Here is a 21439-nt window from a genome sequence, read left to right as displayed (position 1 = left end):
GAATTATTTAGGTAAGAAAATCTAAGGTTTAGCCTATTAGACAAACAGCCTATTATAGAAATAAAATTAAATATACTAATACAACTTATTAAGGAAATCAAATATAGGGTTTCTAACAAAGCCACAGCCCACTAACAAGTAACTTATCAGTTTCCACAGAGACAACTCTGCTGATCATCACATTCAACTCATATACGAAGAGCAAAAATGTGTTTTGGTATTATTTTTAGAGAAAAAAGTCAAACAAATACTTTTTGAGTTTTTTTTAGCAAATTGATCAATTTTTGGTTTGACACAGTTTTTATGTACTAAAAATACTTTTTAAGCATCTTAACGTAAATTTAAACAAGCTCTAAATCTCTTTTCTATGAATTAAATCTGAAGTAATGTAAGGAGCTCGTTAAATGTCTTTTTAGAAGTTTTATTAGATTTTTAGAGAAAAGTTAAATGTAGAGAGCCGCATGCATCGTTTAGAACAAATTGAATACCCCCTAGCACAGTATTATCACCTGGATGGCCCTCAACTCTAGGTCTCTCACAACAAATCGAGTTAGCAGATTTTGTGAATGCTCTAAGCCCTTGATTAAAGTAGACATAAAGTCACTTATACGTAATGAAAAATTAGCTAAAATACGTAATAAAAAAGAAAGAAAGTAGAATTATCTATTTTAACTACTCTTTTTGTAAGTTCTTGTTGGCTTAATTCGGTAAGCAAAATGGTGACCAAAAGTGCCAAGATTCATCATCCATTCAATTACCGTTCGGACGAGAAGAAGTGTTGTTCGGATGCTCGAAGAATTCTATTTTCCTCGAGAGCCTCGTCTGCAATCTAGTTTGCAACCCCGTTCGGACGAGCTCGATAAATAGGAATTCCCGAGAGCCTCGTCTGCAGTCTCGTCTGAACCCCGTCCGGACGAGCTCGATAAACAAGAATTCCCGAGAGCCTCGTCTGCAGTCTCGTCTGAATCCTATCCGGACGACTTTTACTAAAAATGTCATATCTTGAGTTTCAAGCCTCTGATTGGAGCAATCTTTGCGGCGTTGGAAAGATAACTCAAGGATCTACAAAGTCATGTTTCACGAGGTTTAGCTAATTCTAATGTTTACTAGGTCAAAACGGGCCATAAAGAGAAGACTACGAAGCTGGGCGGAATGGCTCGTTTGCAATCTCGTCCGGACGAGATTGCAGACGGCCATGTGTTAAAAACACTTTCTGGCTGTGTTTTGTTGTCCCGTCCGGACGGCACATGTTCCCGTCCGGACGCCGCGTACCTGTAACAGTTTTAAATGAATATAAACTCTTTCCTAGGTCTAGGGATGATGGAGCTATTATAAATACACCTCTATAGGAAGAGAGAGGGACGAATTTCTGCATCTAGAATTCGCTTTTGTGTGCTAAGAGGGTAGAGTCTATTCTCTCTCTTAGAGTGATCATTTGTGTTTACTTGTTGATTGTTGATGTGAAGTCAACCGGAGTTCCGGTGAAGGGAGATCACGTAGAAGGATTGTGCCAGCTGTCTCTGGAAAGGGCTACTGCGGTAGAAGGCAAGTGGGTCGCTTGTCTTATACAAGATCGTGTCAATTGCAAAGGTTTTGTAAGTGTGAACGTCTTGTAATCCTTTATTCTTTTACTGAGTTAGTTGATTTCCTGGGTTTGGCTGCCCCGGAGAGGTTTGACAATTAGAGAGTTCTCTAATTGGTTTCCTCTTCGTAACCAAAATATCTGTGTTGTTTATTGTTTATTGTTTCATATATTTTTGGTTGTTTATTAATTGTTAGGTCAGATCTATTTCCGCATAAATTGTGTGAAACACCTATACATTCAAAATAGGTGTCGTTTGGAGTCGTAATATAGAATTTTCAATTGGTATCAGAGCAGGTTCACTCTGTTTGGATTAATTTCCTGAGTGAGATCCTAGACTCCTCATAATATGTCTCACACAGTTGCACCTAACTCACTTCCCGTCTTTGACGGATCCAATTATACGTTTTGAAAAATTCGTATGAAAGCATATCTCAAATCTGTTGACATTTGGCATATTGTTGAATCTGGATGGACTAATCCTGATAAGGCAATTGCCGAATTTTCAAAGGATGAAAAGAGTGCTTCGTCTGCAAATGACAAAGCGTTAAATGCCATCTTCGCATCTATCTCCATCGAAGAATTCTCAAGAATTTCTCGATGTGTAATAGCTAAAGAAGCATGGGAAACATTGGAAATTACTCATGAAGGAACTAAAATTGTGAGAGCTTCAAAAATTCAGATGTTAGTTTCTCAATTTGAAGAGATTAGGATGGAAGAGGAAGAGACATTTGATGATTTTTATTCTAAGCTTAGCACTATTAGAAATTCTACTATTAATCTTGGAAAGAAAATGAGTGATGCTAAGATAATAAAGAAAATCTTAAGATCTCTACCTGCGAGGTTTATACCTCAGATTACTGCTATACAACAGAGCAAAGATCTAGAGTCAATGAGAGTAGAGGAACTTGTTGGTTCTCTTCAGACATTTGAACTCATGTTACCTAAGCCCAAAAGCTCAAAAAATCTTGCTCTTAAGATCAAGGCTGCTAAAGGTAAATCTGTAGTTCATTCTGATGAGGATTCTGGAGACGATGAAGAAATAGCAATTATTGCTAGGAAGTTTAGAAAATTTTTCAAAAACAATGGAAATTTTAGAAGTAGGGAATCAAAAAATTTTGTGAATCCTAGTAATGAGGTTAGAGATAATTATGAAGGCAAAAATGATGAAAATCATAAAGATAAATTATCTCGTGGTCGTAAGTGTCATGAATGTGGTGGTATTGGTCATATTCGTGCTAATTGTGGAAATTTGATAAATTCAAAAGGCAAGGCCTTTAATGTGACTCAAAGTGATGAGTCAGACAATGAGGAAAAAGCTGAAAATTGTGCTAATTATGTAGCCTTTGCGATTTCTTATGATAGTGAATATGAGGCTAGTGAGTCTAACTCTCTAGATAGTGAACATGACATATGTGATAATGAATCAGAAAAGGAGGGTGATTTGCAAAATGCTTATAATGATCTGTATGTGGAATGCATTAAATTGAAGAAGTTAAATAAGCAACACTTGCAGAAACTCAAAGATGTTAATCTTGAAAATGATCGACTTTCTGTTGCTTTAACTGATTTACATGCTATTCATAATACTTTGATGTCTGAAAATCACATGTTAATTGCCAAAGTGAAATCCTTAGAGAATGAGCTTAATGAATCAAGAAATCATCTGAAAACATTCTCTAGTGAAAAGCTAAATCACATGTTGCATAATCAGAAACATTCATTTGATAGAACTGGATTGGGATTTGATAAATCTGCTGTTTCTTCTATTAATGTTTCTTCTCCTTCAAAGTTAATTTTTGTGAAACCAGTTTGTAAAGAAGAAAGCTTGACTAAGAAGAAGGAAATGTATCCTCCAGTTTCAAGTGGTGAGAAAGGTAAGGGAATTCTAACTGATTCCTATGTGTCTCGTTCTACACCGAGACGTGCTCATATGCCAAGGAACCAACCTTCTCAAAGGTTCATTCCTACATGTCATCACTGTGGTAAGATTGGACATATTCGCCGTAATTGTTTTCAGTTGAATAATCATGAGTCAAAAAGAGACTATTTGCATTCTAGGGATAGTCATGAGGAATTATTCAACATGCTAAGGGGTGTTATCACCCAGTTAAATGACTTGGACAAGAGTCGCACTTCTGTTCCCAAAATGAAGAAAGTTTGGGTTAAGAAGGTTGATACCGTTCACCCGTTAAGGGGGAGTGGTATTGGACTCACCTAGTTTAGGTGGGCACATTGCACGCCTAGGATAGACGTTGCTTATATATATATATATATATATATATATATATATATATATATATATATATATATATATTTGTGTCCTAGTGTCATAGTTTGTTGGGTGTTTGTTTTGTTTTGTTTAAATTTTTGTTGTTGTTTGTTTTTGTTGTTTGTGTTTTGGTTTTTTTAACATGTTCTGTTTTGAGTTCATTTAAAAAAAAAAATCAAAAAGACAAAAATATTTTAATTTGGTTGTTTTTCTTTTCTCTTTTTTGTCTTATGTACCCAGATAGTCCATGAATTTCTCATGTTGCTTTCATGGATTTAATTCCTTACATCTTGGAATATTCTAAATATGCATGAGATAAACAATTGTTTCAATGGACTTGTTTTTGTGGTTACCTAAAGCTTGAGCGTATGTGGTACGTTTTACCTATGCTTAATTCTTACACACACTTAAGCTTAATTTGAGGAAATTTTTTAAAAAGTGAGGTATGATAGGTAACTACATGAGGTGTTTTTGACTAGTCATTTTTTTTCAAATTGACCATATGCTAGTTGAACCTAGGGCTTAAAAATTCCTGCATTATTTCTTTTGTATAAAGCACCAATTGTTTAAAGACACTCTCTCAAAGAGAAAAAGAATAAAAATAGCGAAACAAAATCAAAAGAACACGTTCCTTATGGAATTTAATTTCACTGTGTCAAACTTGTGCTATTTTTTCAAAAGAGGATTGTATTGGATGAGAGTGGCTAGGCCCTAGTATGATAAGGTTTGACTTTTGATTGAATTTACTTGTCAAAACCTCGTGTTGGTGAAACTTTCTCCTCTTTTGTAAACTGGTATTTTCTCTCTCATTAAATGGCTTACAAACACAACACACAAGCATGGGTTGAATGGATCATTTTTTCTTGGCTTGGGTTAAACAATATGAGTTTCTTGCCATTTCTAGTCTCATGTATATTTTGCATATTTGGAGTATGTTTGGGATATTCATTGCTAAAATACATGAGTTGTTGATATGTGTATCATGTGTGTTCATTTGACGTTTGAGGGGGAGAAATTTTTTTTAAAGTTTCTTGTTGATTATTAAGTCTTATATTGAGGGGGAGTTTCTGTTATTCATGATCTTGTTGTCTTCTTCATGCATTTTCCTATATGTGATCATGAGTGTTTGATTATTGTTTTTCCTGTTCCACATATGCCTTGATGTTTTTGTGTTGAGTGTTTCAGGAAACATGTTACCTTTTGTCAATTTGTGACAAAAAGGGGGAGTATAAAAATTGGGGAGATGATAGTGACTCGTCCGATTGATTTTGTCACCGAATTGCCAAAGGGGGAGTTTGTAAGTTCTTGTTGACTTAATTCGGTAAGCAAAATAGTGACCAAAAGTGCCAAGATTCATCATCCATTCAATTACCGTTCGGACGAGAAGAAGTGCCGTTCGGATGCTCGAAGAATTCTATTTTCCTCGAGAGCCTCGTCTGCAATCTAGTTTGCAACCCCGTTCGGACAAGCTCGATAAATAGGAATTCCCGAGAGCCTCGTCTGCAGTCTCGTCTGAACCCCGTCCGGACGAGCTCGATAAACAAGAATTCCCGAGAGCCTCGTCTGCAGTCTCGTCTGAATCCTATCCGGACGACTTTTACTAAAAATGTCATATCTTGAGTTTCAAGCCTCTGATTGGAGCAATCTTTACGGCGTTGGAAAGATAACTCAAGGATCTACAAAGTCATGTTTCACGAGATTTAGCTAATTCCAATGTTTACTAGGTCAAAACGGGCCATAAAGAGAAGACTACGAAGTTGGGCGGAATGGCTCGTTTGCAATCTCGTCCGGACGAGATTGCAGACGGCCATGTGTTAAAAACACTTTCTGGCTGTGTTTTGTTGTCCCGTCCGGACGGCACATGTTCCCGTCCGGACGCCGCGTACCTGTAACAGTTTTAAATGAATATAAACTCTTTCCTAGGTCTAGGGATGATGGGGCTATTATAAATACACCTCTATAGGAAGAGAGAGGGACGAATTTCTGCATCTAGAATTCGCTTTTGTGTGCTAAGAGGGTAGAGTCTATTCTCTCTCTTAGAGTGATCATTTGTGTTTACTTGTTGATTGTTGATGCGAAGTCAACCGGAGTTCCGGTGAAGGGAGATCACGTAGAAGGATTGTGCCAGCTGTCTCTGGAAAGGGCTACTGCGGTAGAAGGCAAGTGGGTCGCTTGTCTTATACAAGATCGTGTCAATTGCAAAGGTTTTGTAAGTGTGAACGTCTTGTAATCCTTTATTCTTTTACTGAGTTAGTTGATTTCCTGGGTTTGGCTGCCCCGAAGAGGTTTTACAATTAGAGAGTTCTCTAATTGGTTTCCTCTTCGTAATCAAAATATCTGTGTTGTTTATTGTTTATTGTTTCATATATTTTTGGTTGTTTATTAATTGTTAGGTCAGATCTATTTCCGCATAAATTGTGTGAAACACCTATACATTCAAAATAGGTGTCGTTTGGAGTCGTAATATAGAATTTTCACTTTTATTAAATAAATACACAGTCCAACATATTTTTTTAGGGATAAATGTAAAATTGGTTCTTGTGGTCGTTGGGGCCTAAATTACAAATTAATCACTCCATGTGGTATAACAAATAATTTATAAGTCTCTGTAGTTGGCATAAATTACAAATCACTCCCTTTTGTAATTTAGGTCAACCACAATGACCAATTTTTCATTTATCCATATTTTTTATTCACTTATCTACTTTTTTTAAAATATTATTTTTTATTATATTATATTCTCTTTCTCATCCGTTGTGCTTCTGAATTCTGATTACCCATTCTCTCTTAGAAGAAAAGAGAGAGTATATGATACAAGAAGCCAAATCTACTTTGTGCTCTTATGGCTGCGTGAATTCTCAAGCGAAGCCAAATCTTCTCTTTCACACCTTTCAATCTCAATACCATGGAAGAATATAGGGTTGGATGTTACGTGAATACATAACAGGCCAGGGATAGCGGGGATAGACTTTATATAGTATTTAATGGAATCTAGACTATTTGGATTTTAAGAGGACTTAAAAACATTTTTCAAACACAAAATTTAGAATTAATTTTCTGCTTAATTTTTATTAATTTATCACCCTTTAAATAAATGACTACAAGACTACTAGAATCAAACTAAATACCTAGAGATAAACGATCATACAAAGAACAATAGAAACCTACTACTAAATAACTTCTGCACCACAATATTACAAATAATTAAAAAATTAACTTAGATAACTATAACTATCATTATTTAACATAATTCTATCCTAATAATAATTCTAACTTCTTGTTTTTTTTTTTTTTTTTTTTAAAATAATAATAATAATAATTCTAACTTATCCCCATAGTGCATTTAATGAGCAGAGCACCAACTCCACTCACTCCCCCCTTACGCACCCCCTCAATTTCAACCGTAGATTGACTTCTTTAAATCTCAGCCATCAAATTAAAGCTCCTTCAATAAAAAGAAAAAAAAGATAGAGCGGCGTGCGTACGTCTTTCCTTCCTGAGTTCGTCTTCTCCAAGCCAAGCAAAAATTCACAGAGATGTCAAACCGGCTTCTTCCACACGATCTTCATAATGAAATCCTGGTAAGACTACCCGTGAAATCGCTTTTAAGATTCCAATGTGTTTGTAAATCATGGAAATCCTTCATCAGCAGTCCTACATTTATTTCCATGCACGTGGAACACAGTGAGAGCACCGACAATTATGTTCACCTATTATATGAAGGTTATTACCGCAAAACGAAAATACACCATACCGATGGTTCATTCCGTGAGTTTAAAAAACATGAACATCCATGCCAAATTGGAGGTAGACGTTATAGAGCTATTGATTGTAAAGGATTAATACTTATTAAGACTATGCGCCAAGAAAACAATGATTTGGCGCCCCTAATTCTTTGGAACCCTGCGATTAGAATGTCTATGACTCTCCCTCAACCTTCTTGCATTGATGTACCCATCTACAACTATTACTGTGTTTACGGGTTTGGTTTTGACCATATAACTAATGATTACAAGGTACTGAGAATGGTGTTTCATGCGTACAAATCTTTTTTGCTTCGGGCAGAGCTTTACAAACTCCGCACAGGTTCTTGGGAGACTGTTGGGGGTGTCGACAATTTTCAGTATGTTGCATATAGAGGTAGGCAGGCTTTAGTGAATGGAGCAAGTCACTGGATTGGGTGTCATAAAAGTTATATGCCGATTGAATCTCGTGACTTTTCTGAATTTGTGGTTGTGTTGTTTCATATGTGTCACGAAGAATTCCGAGTGATGAAGCTTCCAGATCGTTTAAGTAATTTTCGGTCTGATGATGCTATTCTTAAGGTTTCTGATGGATTGCTTTCTTTATTTATAAAGCATAGACATGCTTCCTTGAGTTGCAACATTTGGTTGATGAAGGAATATGGCGTAGTAGAGTCTTGGAGTAAACAATATACTCTTGATTTAGAGGGTTGGTGCTTTGAGCGGATGTACTCTTTTAGGAACAACAAAAAGATTTTGGGAACAGAGCGAGAAAAGCCATTCTTATATGATCCCGAGACAGACATATTCACCAGTCTTGGAAATCTAAGAATGAAAGACGATGGATTTTTTTTTACCACGAATACTTTCGTTGAAAGTCTTGTTTTACTTAATCAAGTAAATGCTTTACAAACATGTCAGACTTGTTTAAAGAAGGCCGGTGATGCGACTCAAAGAAAAGAAAGGAAAAGAATAGAAAAGGAAGACATGCAAAAAGATGGCTAAGCAGAGCACAAAGAGAATAGCTAGAAAGAAAAGGTTAGAAACATTATATCTCTTATTTATTTTTGTTGTTTATTGGTTATTTAAGTTCATATGATTGTCCCATTGCTTGAGCATGAGTCTACATATCAATTGTTAACTTTAATTAATATGCAAGTTTTGTAATTAATAAACTCTTTTCATTTGACCATTCAATGTGGCCAGCCAGGTAAAACATAAATAATTTTGATTTATATGTATTTGTGCATAACAATTATGTTTACCAATGCAATTCCTCGAGTGGTCAATAAATTGTAACAATAAATTGGCTATCTTTTCAGGCTTTTTACTAGCAATGGTGACCAACAATTAACACCTGTGAACCTGTGAAAGGGAGAGGAACAATGGATCGAAGAGCAAGACCATCTGCTTTTACTTGATTATCTTCTTTACTTTGATAACATAATATGTTATTCTTTTTACTTATTTGATGAAAGATGCATTTATGGTGTTTTTTTTTTTCCTTTTCAAATACTCCTTTCAACTATTTATTAGATATTTATTGATGAACTTATATTCCCATGAAATAACAGTGTCTTCTTTGTGTGTGTGTTTTTTTTGTTGTTTCAAATATAAAATGCTATAAATCACTGCTCATTGTAAATATCTTTTCATTGTTGACATTTCAATTTGATATATGTTTCCGATAAAATCTTTTAGTATTATTTGAATAGAAAATGCTAGGAGTTCTTCTAGTATTCTTCTGATGTCGTCCCAACTGTGATGTGACTTTTAAAATCACTAATAGATTGAAACTCAATAATGATAATATCAAATTCAAAGATAATTTTAAAAGTCATATCACAATTGGGAGGACACCAAGAAAATACTAAAAGAACACCTAGCATTTCCTTATTTGAATCCTGCAACTAGCTAGCATATATCCTTTTTGTCGTTTTTTCTTTCTTTTGTGGGTCACATGAACCAATTGTTTTCACATAAAGAATTTTGTAAAGAAAAAAGCGGGTATCACACCTTGCTTGACAATTTAAATTGGGCCTAAAAAAAAAATTCAATTCAATCTATTAAATTGTCGTCCGTCTTTAGAGGAGGTAATTTTTACATGCCCTAAGATTACTTGCTCTAGAGACAAATGTGAGTTTAATAGGCTAAGTTTAAAGATCTAAAAGGCTTAAAATGACTTAAGTTTTTGCCAAAAAGTGTTTTTCGACTTAAAAGCTCTATTTCTCAAACACAATCTCAAACAGGCTCTTAAAATATGTTTGGGATTATGTTTGAGAAATATAAATTTTAAATCAAAAAGTGTTTTTTTGGCAAAAGCTACATTTTTTAGCTTTTACCAAAAGTGTATTTTGGCAATTTTTAGAATAAAAAAGTCATATATATATATATATATATATATATATATATATATATATATATATATATATATATTTTTACCAAACATGTAGCTTTTGTTTGGCACAACTTTTTAAGTATTAAACGTACTTTTTAAGTTGTCTAACGCAATCTCAAATAAGCTCTTAGTCAATGATCTTTCTAATATAATCTCTCAATAACAAGTAACTTCCCAGTTCCGATAAAGACAACTTTGAGTTTGCGATTTCAAAAAATGCAATTTTAAAATGTATAATTTGAAAACTAAATTTTTTTTTTAAACGCAATTAAATTTTTAACAAAATTATAATTTGACATTTAAAATCGCAATTTAACTTTTAAAATTCTTGCTAAACCAACCAAAAAGCATCGGCCATAAAGTTTTTTGTTGGATCGCACCTTTGACCATTTCATCTGAAAATCAATTGGTGTCCAATGAAGGAAGCCAAATCCTTTTATGACATTCGAATATTACCCCGCAAGGTATTTAAGAGCCGTCCAAGTGAACAGAGCAATGGGGCATTATTGAACCTCAACAATCCCTCCCTCAACATGACGCTCCCGCGACTCGAACCTATGACCCTGACTCTGATATCATTTGTTGGATCGGGCCTTTGACCATCTCATCGGAAAACCAATTGGTGTCTAGTGAGAGAAGTCAAATTATTTTATGACATTCAAAATTACACTCCACAAAATATTTAATAGCCGTCCAAGTGAGCAGAACAGTGACATTGTTAAACCTCGACAATGCCACAACCCAAAGAGGCAACAGCCATGAGAGGAGCAGCAAAGTAGGCAGCTTATAACTTTCTACGTTCCCAAAAGCATCACTGATGAGTAATGTCGGCCCCGGCTAAATTGGAATTATGCTATTCTGTAACCGAAATTAAGATAGCCTATTCTCACAATAAGACACTCGAACACGCGCAGCCAAACAAGCAACTTTCTTAAACCAGAGTAAGAGAAGAAACCTACCTGTAGCCAAACGACCTTCTTCTTCTTCTACAAAGAACTCACAGTCGTTCCACCACCACGCGCACAAATCTCCGCGAACATCCCACCTCCTCGCACGGTGTTACTCACGTTCAGACCGCCCGCGTTCGAGCCTCCGCGGGAATCCCACGACTTCGCACCGCTACCACCGCTCGGTGTCGCAAACGCCTCCACGGTATGCACACAACTATACTCTCAATCCACACTACACCACTTCGACGCTCGGTACAGGTCTTCCCTTACTTCCAACACACGAATCACACCGCACCCACAGCACCGCTATACAATTTTGTTACTGGGTTTTGTGCGGAAAAAAGTTTCAGCGAGAGGGATATCCTAATTCCGAATAAAGAACCCTTAATTGAAAAAATGGCATTTAGAATCTTGTCTGTCATCAGTGAAATGTAAGAGGAAATGGCACATTGAATAAAGAACTTGATTGGGTGATTTTGTATGAGATCAGAACAGATAAAGAACCCTTTACTCTATATAATTTAAAAGGTGTTGAATTGCTAATTACTTCTACATTCTTAGTGTTTCTCCAATTGTAAAGTCCTGGAGTTAATGTGCTTAACAATTGGCAGATGGGGGAGCTTGCAGCTGAGAAACATGTTCAATACATTTTATCAGTAGAAAAGGTGTGCTTCATATATATATATATATATATATACACACATTTTTTTAGGTTATTCAAGTACATCTCGAATTGCTTACATGACTCTGTTATTATCATTTCTACCAAAAATTTTGTTTTTTTGTTTTGCTTCTTTTTTTTGTTTTTTTTGGTACTCAGAGAAAGGATGATTTAGTATCTGTTGTGATGGAACATCTGAGAATGAATGGGGCATACTGGGGTTTGACAACTCTGGATCTTCTAGGAAAGCTTGACAACGTAGATGTTGACAAGGTTGTTTCATGGGTCATGGAATGCCAGCACGAATCAGGTTCTAAATGGGTGCTTCTTCTTTTTTGTTTTGTTTTGTGGGATGAATGAATTTCTATTAACAACAAAACAAAGTATACGACACACTCCAGCATAAAAGCTGCTAGAACTCTAGATGCCAACAAGGCACCTTACAAACCAACGCCAAAATTCCAATACATACACTAAATGTACCATTCAGCTGACACTCAGCCTACAAAAAAATCACCAGCAGCTATACAACTCTTCAACTACTAACCAATTACAATTACGAAACATACAAATCATTAACAAGTCGACATATCAACAGGGAGCAAAACCAACTCAAAAAACTCTATACAATTTTCAACAAAACAGAAAACTGCAACTAAGCACATTCTGCTGCCTCTGCATATTTTGATTTGCCAAGCAACTACTCTGCACAGCAACATTCTGCTCCCTCTACAGTTTCTGCAGCCACTGAATCTTCATCAGCAACCAGACAGAAACCATCAAACAATCCTCCAACAATCAGGTCAGACAGGATACCTTAATAAAATAAACCAGCAATGCGCAACAGCTACAAAAAACTAGCTATTACACAGGTTCCAGAAACCAGCACCAGAAGAGGCCATCCCTGCCTCAAATTCCAGAAATCAGCTACAGCAGAGACCGACAGCAAATCAAAAACGTCCTGTTAACTCAGAATAGTTGATGGAATATTCCAACTACTACAAATGGCCACATTCTCCTCATTCATCTTGAATTTACCCTTTCCCATAGTTCTGGTTCTAACCTCCCAACAAATTTTATATAACAAATTTTCTTCCGAGTTCAAATGATTTCCAAATTCACATCATTTCGAGGTCTCCATATGTTGTACACTGCCGAGCCCCATGCCAATTTACACACCACAGCCTTCAACTTTTTACCCTGCCATTCTCCAATGTCTTTCCTTAAAATATCTCGAATCCATAGGAATATCAACCTGGAGGCATCTTTGCATTACTGTCCTCTATATCCTCCTACTAAAACCACAACAAAAAATTAAATGAATGTGTGCTTTGGTATTGCCATTGAGAACCATACCAGTTTCCACCAGTGTACCCTAGTCTGCTTCACCCTCAACTCTTCCCACGTCCCCATGCTAGTGTATTTAGTTGATTTGAAGCTAACCATATAGGGATATCATTATTTTCCCTCCCTATCATGGTTAACTTGCTTTGAATGTTAACCAAATTTTCAGATCTAGCCGGCAACCAATCCCATTCTTCCCCTCTAATTACACTTGACAATTTGTCAAGTTGTGTTCCGTTGCACGTTTCATGAGTTAGAATTCGTTGTCTGATGGTTCCCCCTTAAGATTGCTCTTCTTCCAATATTTGAATTTTCATATTGCTATAACCATTCAATAAGTGCAACTAATTAATGATTAAACTACAAGCTTTCTAATGCCTGTAAAAAAATGAAAAATGTAGATGATTATAGTAATGAAGCAGATGATGACACTTGGCTTTGCAGGTGGGTTTGGTGGTAACATTGGACATGACCCTCACATACTGTATACTCTGAGCGCCGTACAGATTTTAGCCCTTTTTGACAAGCTAAATGTTCTTGACGTTGATAAGGTGACTAATTGTATCCTTTGGTATACTGATTGGTGGACTTTAAAATTGTTCAAACTTGACAAGAGATCTTCTATATAATATCATATTAAATAGTGCTTTGTTTTTGTTTCTTTAAAAGTTTGTAGTAGCTGTAGTTTTTATAACTGTTGCAACTCTTTCTACATCCAGATATCCATGCTAGTTAACTGATAGTTTCAAATTTTCTATCTTGTTGATATTTAATGTTGGGTGGAATTTCCACTTTTGCTGCTCAGGTAGGTAACAAAGACATAGATAGGCTCTGTATAAGAGATTTTAAGCATTGGCAAAACTTAATATTTAAACCAACAATATAAAGCAGTGTATATCTACTGTTTCTTGTGGTTCTTAATATTTAAGTCAGATATTGCTGGGCTGCAAAATGAAGATGGATCTTTTTCAGGGGACATGTGGGGTGAAGTTGATACACGGTATTCATTGTTGTTTGGCAGATATTCCCTTCTGCTTTGTTATTTGGCATGTCACTGTTTTGGAAGTTAGCATCTTTGCAATTATATTTTACCAAACCAATTCTTTTTCCTACAGGTTCTCTTATATTTCTCTTTGTTGTCTCTCAATATTACGTTGTTTGAATAAAATCAATGTGGAGAAGGCTGTGAGCTACATTGTAAGCTGCAAAAATTTGGATGGTGGATTTGGAAGCACACCTGGTGGGGAGTCCCATGCAGGGCAAAGTATGTTAGATATATAACGCATAATCTTTGTGTGAAGTTTAACTTTCAGACTAGTACTTGATAAACCAAGTGTGTGTTTTACTATCATCTCGGTCTTTATTTCTTTGTTGGTCGTATTAGGGTGGAACAATTGTTCGGATTTTGCATCTATTAAAAAAAGTGTGTTTAGCTTTTGCTCAGAAGATCCTTACTCCTTTCTCAGATTCAATCGCTGACAATTTTTTAAATTTTGCATCTTTTTAGTTCAAACCTCCATGCTTGATGGAAGCCATTTCCTTCTCTTTTTTCTTTTTTTTTGGTCCAACAGTAATCTACAATAATCCATGCTTTTGTCTGAATAAATTTAAAGTGGAGGTTGCTTAGGCTCACATTCTGCCTATAGATTACAAGTATTGCAGAAAGGTCTGCGAAGTGGAGGTTGCTGTAAAACAGTTTCTTATTGTCAAGAGTTGTACATGAGCTGTCTGTCCAAGTCACTTGTTTATCTCACGAGCAATGTTGACTTAGCTGCTTCTTGAGCTGGTTATGCTAGAGCTGACTACCTTATCTTTTTAAGATAAGTTCAGTTCTTAGGTCAGAGGTCAATACGTAAGTTATTTGAGTGCTCCATACCCAACTGAGATTGTGTGAAGCTTGAGTAGCTTGGTTTGTTTTATAACCCTGTCCTGCATGGATTAGTAGTTGGTGCTGTAATCAAAAGAAAAGTATAAGTGATGAAATAGAAGAAACACTAGAAAATATGTGATTCCTATCTGCATGACACCATTCACAGGCAAATCTCAACTGTGCTTCCACTATAACTTTAAGCTGCAACTGTAAAATAATGGACTTTTTTTGCCCTTTTCCTTTACCAAGTGCCTCACTTCTCATTAGAGTCGGATATTTGAGAGTCGCTCAAAATGCTTGAAACTATTCATTTCATTTTGGCCCGTGTCACCTTTCATTACACTTAACAGTGTTGAACATCAGTCAATTCAAGCTGAAGTTGATACATAGGTGGTAGATATTAGTGTTCTCCTGCATAAGCTATGTAAATGTAAAAATTCAACAGCTATGTTTTTGAGTTTTCTGCATGTCAAATTTAGACTTGAAATTATGCCATGCATTGTCTGCATATCAAACCTTAGTGGTAATTTGCCATATCTATAGTGTTAGGTTCTTAATATCCTGTGTACAATTATGCTTTTTATTTGTCTGGGTGTCAAATCTAGTCCTTGGACTCTAATGAAATTCTTCTGTGTCCACTGTGATTGCAGTTTTCTGTTGTGTGGGTGCACTTGCATTAACAGGATCATTGCATCATGTTGACAAGGACCTTCTTGGGTGGTGGTTATGCGAGCGGCAAGTTAAATCTGGAGGTCTTAATGGCCGTCCTGAGAAACTTCCCGATGTGGGTGTATACTATATTTATTTATTATTATTATTTATAATAATTATTCTTTTGATTGAGACTTAGTTTTCCAAACATGGGACATTTTAGTAGTCTTCCTCACTGATTCTGTTGCATCAATTCAGGTCTGCTACTCGTGGTGGGTTCTTTCTAGCTTGATCATGATAGATAGGGTTCATTGGATCAATAAGGAAAAGCTTGTTCAGTTCATCTTAGACTGCCAGGTCTGAATGGGCTACTCTGTAGATTCAGATTATACCTGTTGGGAATTCTGGGCTTTTAGTCCTGTGTTTATTTCTGTATGTTTGCTTGAATTCTTTTAAGTTTCTCTGAGATATTGTACTTTATCGAAAATCTCAGGATATGGAAAATGGGGGTATATCTGATAGACCGGACGATGCTGTGGATGTCTACCATACGTACTTTGGGGTGGCTGGTAACTAAATGCTGCCTTACTGCCTTTTGGGCTTCTCATTTTTCTGTCTCTGACCTATGCATATGGCATGTGTTAAATCTTTGAACTTTGAGTTGGATCACCATTTCATGTTCCCACTCATTCATTCATTAAGGACTAATAGAACCTGCTTAAAAATGGGAGATCTTTATGGCTGGAAACTGATACGGCACATGATTTTATAATATACCTATTATTTTCTTACTATTTAATCTATAGGGATTAGGGAGGGTTGGGTGAGATTGTGTGGGAAAAGCATAGACTCATTATGTGCAACTGTTCTGCATCCATTTTCGTTTCACCTGATGTCTATTTATCAAATCTAAAGTCAATTCATATTTGTTGTTGCAGGACTCTCACTTCTTGAATATCCAGGATTGAGAGCCATAGATCCAGCTTATGCACTGCCTGTTGATGTTGTAAACAGAATTTTCTTCGGCAAATAATTCTCTTTAGTCATCCTCTATAACATCACTGGAAGCAATTTGGTACCTTTTTTGTTTCTCTGATAACATAAGGAACATTAAGATTGTATTGCTACATATATAAAGCTTCTCCAATGCTGTTTTCAGTATATTCCCTTGTAGATTGACCTAGTTTCTAAAAATTGCATTCACTCGTCGTATCTTCAATGAGTAATGTTAGAAACCACATTTTTATCCCATAATTGTGATGTGGCAATTCCAACTGACCCTTGAATAATGTTATATAAACTCCCTTTTTAAAACTACCATTTAATTAAAATTCAATATAGATTCATCACAAAATAGAAATATTTTTAAGTTGTAATTAATTGACATGATGTATAAAATCCGCCATTCAAGCCAACATTTTTCTTATCTTATTTAACATACTAAGTTTACGAATATTATTTCGAGAATAGACATGGTGTTATGTAAATAAAAACCTTATCATTATTGAGTGTCGTTAGAGGTAATACAAGTGTCTTACTTATCAAAAAAAAAAAAAAGAGGTAATACGAGTGCCTTGCAAGCTGATGTGGCTGTTCATGTGGCACTACCATGTCATCCACAATCAAATATTTGAAAGAGATTTTTGAAATACTACGAAGTGGAAATATTGAGACAAGGTTTGAAGGATTTTGATCAGTAAAGATTCTTTGATAATTGTCTTGAAAAGTAAAGGTACCTTATAATCGGTATGAAAAAGTAGATATTTTGTCAACCATATTTGCCTTGAAAAGTAAAGATGCTTCATAATTGGTCTAAAAAAGTAGATTCTTTGTCGACCATGATTGTTCTGACAAGTAGATTCCTTTATAATTTTTGGAATTCGGGAATAAGAATAACTTATATGTGGAGGTTGCACAACCCTCCACTAAATGAGTGACAACTAAACTTATTATAAATTAGAAAAAAAGTTTGAATGCACTAAATTATACCAACCTAGGGGGTGTTTGGCAAACAACATGCTTTTACACGGCACTATTCTCCTATGGGTTGGCACCTCTTCGTCAGGTACGGCTTGGTTGAACAGACTGGCTTCAGTGAGTCATAATAGCTGGTTTGAAAAATTGGAGGACACCCTATTTCTATTTTACCCCTTCGAAACACCTTACAATGTGCCCAATTTTTTCTCCTGTCTCACAATACCCCTCTTCCTCAGCGAGAAACTTCTTCCTAGTAAGAAACGTCTTCCTCTTCCTTACACCGAGTCGTCTCAATGTTCTTGTAATTAACAAGAACAACATCAGTCCACTGCCACCACACCCAGGCTGATTTCCACCACCGGTAAGTGATATTCTCTATCTCTTTGTCTCAATACTATTTGGTAGTTCTTTTTATTCATCTGAATCTATTTGATATTGGTGCAGACAACAATCCCTATGAAATTCCTTGAAGTTGTGGTTTGTGTGGAGTGATCTTTTTTGTGAGATTATGGTGACCATTATGAATGTAAGTTGTATGTTGTATATGGCTACATATGTTTGGTTTATTTTTTGTATAACCAACAATGTCGAAACTTGCAATATAACCCAAGAAAATACCATAGTGCATATGCAACTATTAAATTGAAAGTGCTCTAGAAGAAAAAAAAAAAAAAAAATGCAGGTGAAACTTAGAATTTTCAATTACATCAAGCATCTAGTTGCAGACATCCTTAAATACGAAGGATTTTTTAAGGGCCTTACTTAAAATCCCTTGTTAGTTAAAAAAATTAAAATAGTCCAAAAAAAGAAAGAACTTTCATCCACTACTGAGCGGTGCGAGTGGGCTGGGCGGCGGGGTTCGCTGGGCGGTTTGGGTGCGGCAAGGCTAGTTGGGCAGTGGGCTAGTGGGCGGTGCGGTGCGAGTGAGCTGGGCAGTGGGCTAGGCGGCGGTGAGCTAGACAGCGGTGGGCTGGGCGGCAGTGAACTTGGCACGGTAGGCTGATATATTGGAGAAAGAATGGGAATGATTATTGCAATTTGCGTGAAAAAACTGGGCGGCGGTAGGCTGATAATTAGGCCATTGCATTGCTGGATTTGGCATGATTACAATTTACGGGCTGGTCCCTTTGAACCCTTGATTCTATGGAATCTCGGATCCCACAATTAGAATGTCTATGATTCTTCTTCCATCTTTCATCAATGTTGCCAACACCAGCTACTACAGTGTATTTCACGGGTTCGGTTACGACCATATAAGTAATGATTATAAGGTACTGAGAGTGGTGTACGGTGATGAGACATTTCCACCTATAGCAAAACTGTTTAAACTCCGCACAAGAGCTTGGGAGACTATAAATGGCTTCGACGACTTTCACTATACTATATATAAGGGTACCAGTATATTTTTGCCACAGGCTTTCGTGAATGGGGCTACCCATTGGTTAGGATATAAAAGGTATTCCAACTTTGAAGAATATGCGGTCTTGTTGTTTCATATGAGTGATGAGAAATTTCGGGTTATGAAATTTCCGAATGTTCTAAATAATACACTACAATTCGATTTAATTTCTCTAGTTGTTTCGGATGGATTGCTCTCTCTAATAGCGTTGAACAATTGGGTCAAGTCAATTGTTGCGTTTGGTTGATGAAAGAATATGGCGTATCAGAGTCTTGGACTAAACAATATACTATTAATTTAGGGGATTGGGAATTGTTGTATCAAAAATTCATTAGTTTCAGGAACAAAAGCGAGTTTCTAGTTGTGACAAGTAGTCAAGAGTTGGCCTTATATAATCTCAAGACCCATAGATACGTTTTTCTTGGAATTAGAAAAAAAAAAAATTGTCTTGGTTGATTTTCAAAACATGCATAGAAAGCCTAGTTTTACTCGGTGAAATAAATGTTGTTTGAGAGTAGGAGACTTCTTCAAGGGAAAGGATGCGGCTCACAAAAGCTCATGGCAGTGGCAATTTCAATTCTTATAGAAAAGTATAAGGTTAGACAATTGTACTATATTGATTTAAGGGATTAGGGAGGGTTTGAAGCGGTTTTTCATATGAAGTATGCCCTTAAGCAGTTGTGTTTTTTTGTTTTGTCAATAAATCATCCGCATCATTTTGTTGTTGCTTATTTTGTTCATATCGTCATTTTTTTTTTTTTTTAAGTGAAACTCAAATTTTCTCATTAATAAATCATCATAACATACAAATTTCAGAAAATTACGAAACATCAAATCAAAAAACTCTCAGAGATGATTGTATCATGAAGGAAACTAGGATATTCGTCCATCCATGTATTATCTACATCTTGTTGGACAGCCGCTTTTGCCGAGAGATGAGCGGTCATATTTGCTTCCCTCCTTATATGTAGCACTTGCCAAGAATGGAAACTATTTAGAATAAATTTCGTATCAGCTATAAAATTCCCATATCGTCACATTGTTTGCACATAAGCTTAAGTATCAGTTGACTCATTTTGAATTGATGTTGTCGCATGGCTTGCCAGTTTAGGGTATTAATGTTTTGATCTTTATGGTCAGTTTGTGATTATGGTTTCAATAAGTTTGTTTTTAAAAATTGCATTTTTTAAATTGCCATTTTTTAAAATCGCAAAGTTGTTTGGTAAAACATGTTTAAAAGTATATATATATTTTTTATCAAATATTTGTTATGTGAAATCGTGATTTTGGTTTACGTCCGCGATTTTTCAAATAAGTACCCCATGACCTGCTTATAGAAATCACATATTTTTTTCTTCATATTTTAGATCATGTGCTTTTTAAATTATAATGTTAAAGATATCTTTTAAAAAAATAGATTATTCTTGTGAAATCGTAATCTTAATCACAAACCTTTGCATAACAATTGATGGGTATAGAAATAAGCCCGACAATACAGCCCAAAATTAGGCCTATCGTCACAAGAGCTCTAGAAGTTCTATAAACCAGAAATAAGGTCTTATCTTTTACCACACTTAGGTACAAAGCTCATCCTACCTTTAAAGAAGCTCTCTCCACACTTTCTCTCCTCAAGCTCAGAAACATTGACTTGAGCGTTAGAGTGGACGACCCCATCCCTCGTCTTGTAGGTGATCATTGGCCCTGTCCGAAGGCGCGAAATTTGGATCTATCAACAACTGCTAAATTCCTTTAGTGGTTAATAAATGATATAGAGGTGCTTCGGTCTTGGCAAAAAACCATTATGTTTTTCTGTCTTTTATTAAAATGTTGACACCTCATCTAAATACATTTTAAGAAACTAAAACTAAAACACGTAACTATCTTTTAAACATTAAAAAACCAACCAATCCACCGGATGGAGAGAAATACGCCGGAGAGAGATTACCGGCGGAGGCGTGGCGGTAATCTTTAAATCTCATGGCTATCTTTTTAGGCTTTTCATTAACAAGCGTGATCAACAGTTACTAACTAGGAGAAAAGAGGAGCATGTGAAAGAGTAAAATTACCTAGTTTGACTTGATTGCCTTCTTTGCTTCACTAAGATAACATTTAAAGTACACATAAACAAACCGTTGACTCCTCGTCTCTCTTATTTGCATATTTTAATTGTTAGTTGATTTCTTTCCTTTTTTTTTTCTTTGGCAAAGCGAGATTTCTTTGAAAAAAAAAAAAAAAAAAACAAAAACAAAAAGGATACACAAGTAGTAATTTAAGTTAAAAAGATGAGCAAAACAAAAAGATTACATCAATGAACAACCGCCTATAAAAATAAAAGATTATTTTTCTTAGGTTTCTTTTAACCATTTTTTTTTAAAAAATATTATCCAATAATAATTATTAATACTTATTTATCACGCTTATATTATATTAAACACATAACAAAAATAAAATAAAAATAATTTATAATACGTTAAATAAGCAACATAAATTTAGTGTGAAGTATGAGGAAAGCTCACGAGTCACGAGCGATTGTGTACGGCGAGAACCCGCCCGAAACCCGACCCATTTTCAACCCAATCCAGTATTCCAGTC

At 35.7% G+C, this 21439-nt stretch overlaps 2 protein-coding genes across 2 annotated transcripts; both read left to right on the top strand.

The window, feature by feature from the left end:
• Positions 1-7750: 7750 nt before the first annotated feature.
• Positions 7751-8602, top strand: LOC132177257 (F-box protein CPR1-like). Its single transcript, XM_059589507.2, has one exon. It carries the CDS (start codon positions 7769-7771, stop codon positions 8600-8602), a length of 834 nt encoding a protein of 277 aa, XP_059445490.2. The 5' UTR covers positions 7751-7768.
• A 2356-nt stretch (positions 8603-10958) lies between these two features.
• On the top strand, positions 10959-16632 carry LOC132179333 (geranylgeranyl transferase type-2 subunit beta 1). The gene is made up of 10 exons (XM_059592037.2): positions 10959-11147; positions 11557-11610; positions 11766-11916; positions 13395-13511; positions 13884-13950; positions 14066-14214; positions 15471-15604; positions 15730-15828; positions 15965-16040; positions 16410-16632. Exons 2-10 carry the CDS (start codon positions 11557-11559, stop codon positions 16502-16504), a joined length of 942 nt encoding a protein of 313 aa, XP_059448020.1. The 5' UTR covers positions 10959-11147; the 3' UTR covers positions 16505-16632.
• The last annotated feature ends 4807 nt before the right edge of the window (positions 16633-21439 follow it).

The sequence above is a fragment of the Corylus avellana genome, chromosome 4, assembly GCF_965113065.1.
Source record: "Corylus avellana chromosome 4, dhCorAvel1.hap1.2, whole genome shotgun sequence".
Classification (NCBI taxonomy): Eukaryota; Viridiplantae; Streptophyta; class Magnoliopsida; order Fagales; family Betulaceae; genus Corylus; species Corylus avellana.
The sequence above is the reverse complement of the archived record's forward strand: the minus strand, read 5'-3'. Positions and strand labels throughout refer to the sequence as shown.

What these genes read in the sequence shown, in the direction of transcription:
- LOC132179333 (XM_059592037.2), top strand. Translation starts at nt 11,557, where the DNA reads ATGGGGGAGCTTGCAGCTGAGAAACATGTTCAATACATTTTATCAGTA. An exon ending in ACATTTTATCAGTAGAAAAG is followed by an intron (nt 11,611 to 11,765) that starts GTGTGCTTCATA and finishes TTTGGTACTCAG; the next exon opens with AGAAAGGATGATTTAGTATC. An exon ending in TGGGGTGAAGTTGATACACG is followed by an intron (nt 13,951 to 14,065) that starts GTATTCATTGTT and finishes TTTTTCCTACAG; the next exon opens with GTTCTCTTATATTTCTCTTT.
- LOC132177257 (XM_059589507.2), top strand. Translation starts at nt 7,769, where the DNA reads ATGTCTATGACTCTCCCTCAACCTTCTTGCATTGATGTACCCATCTAC.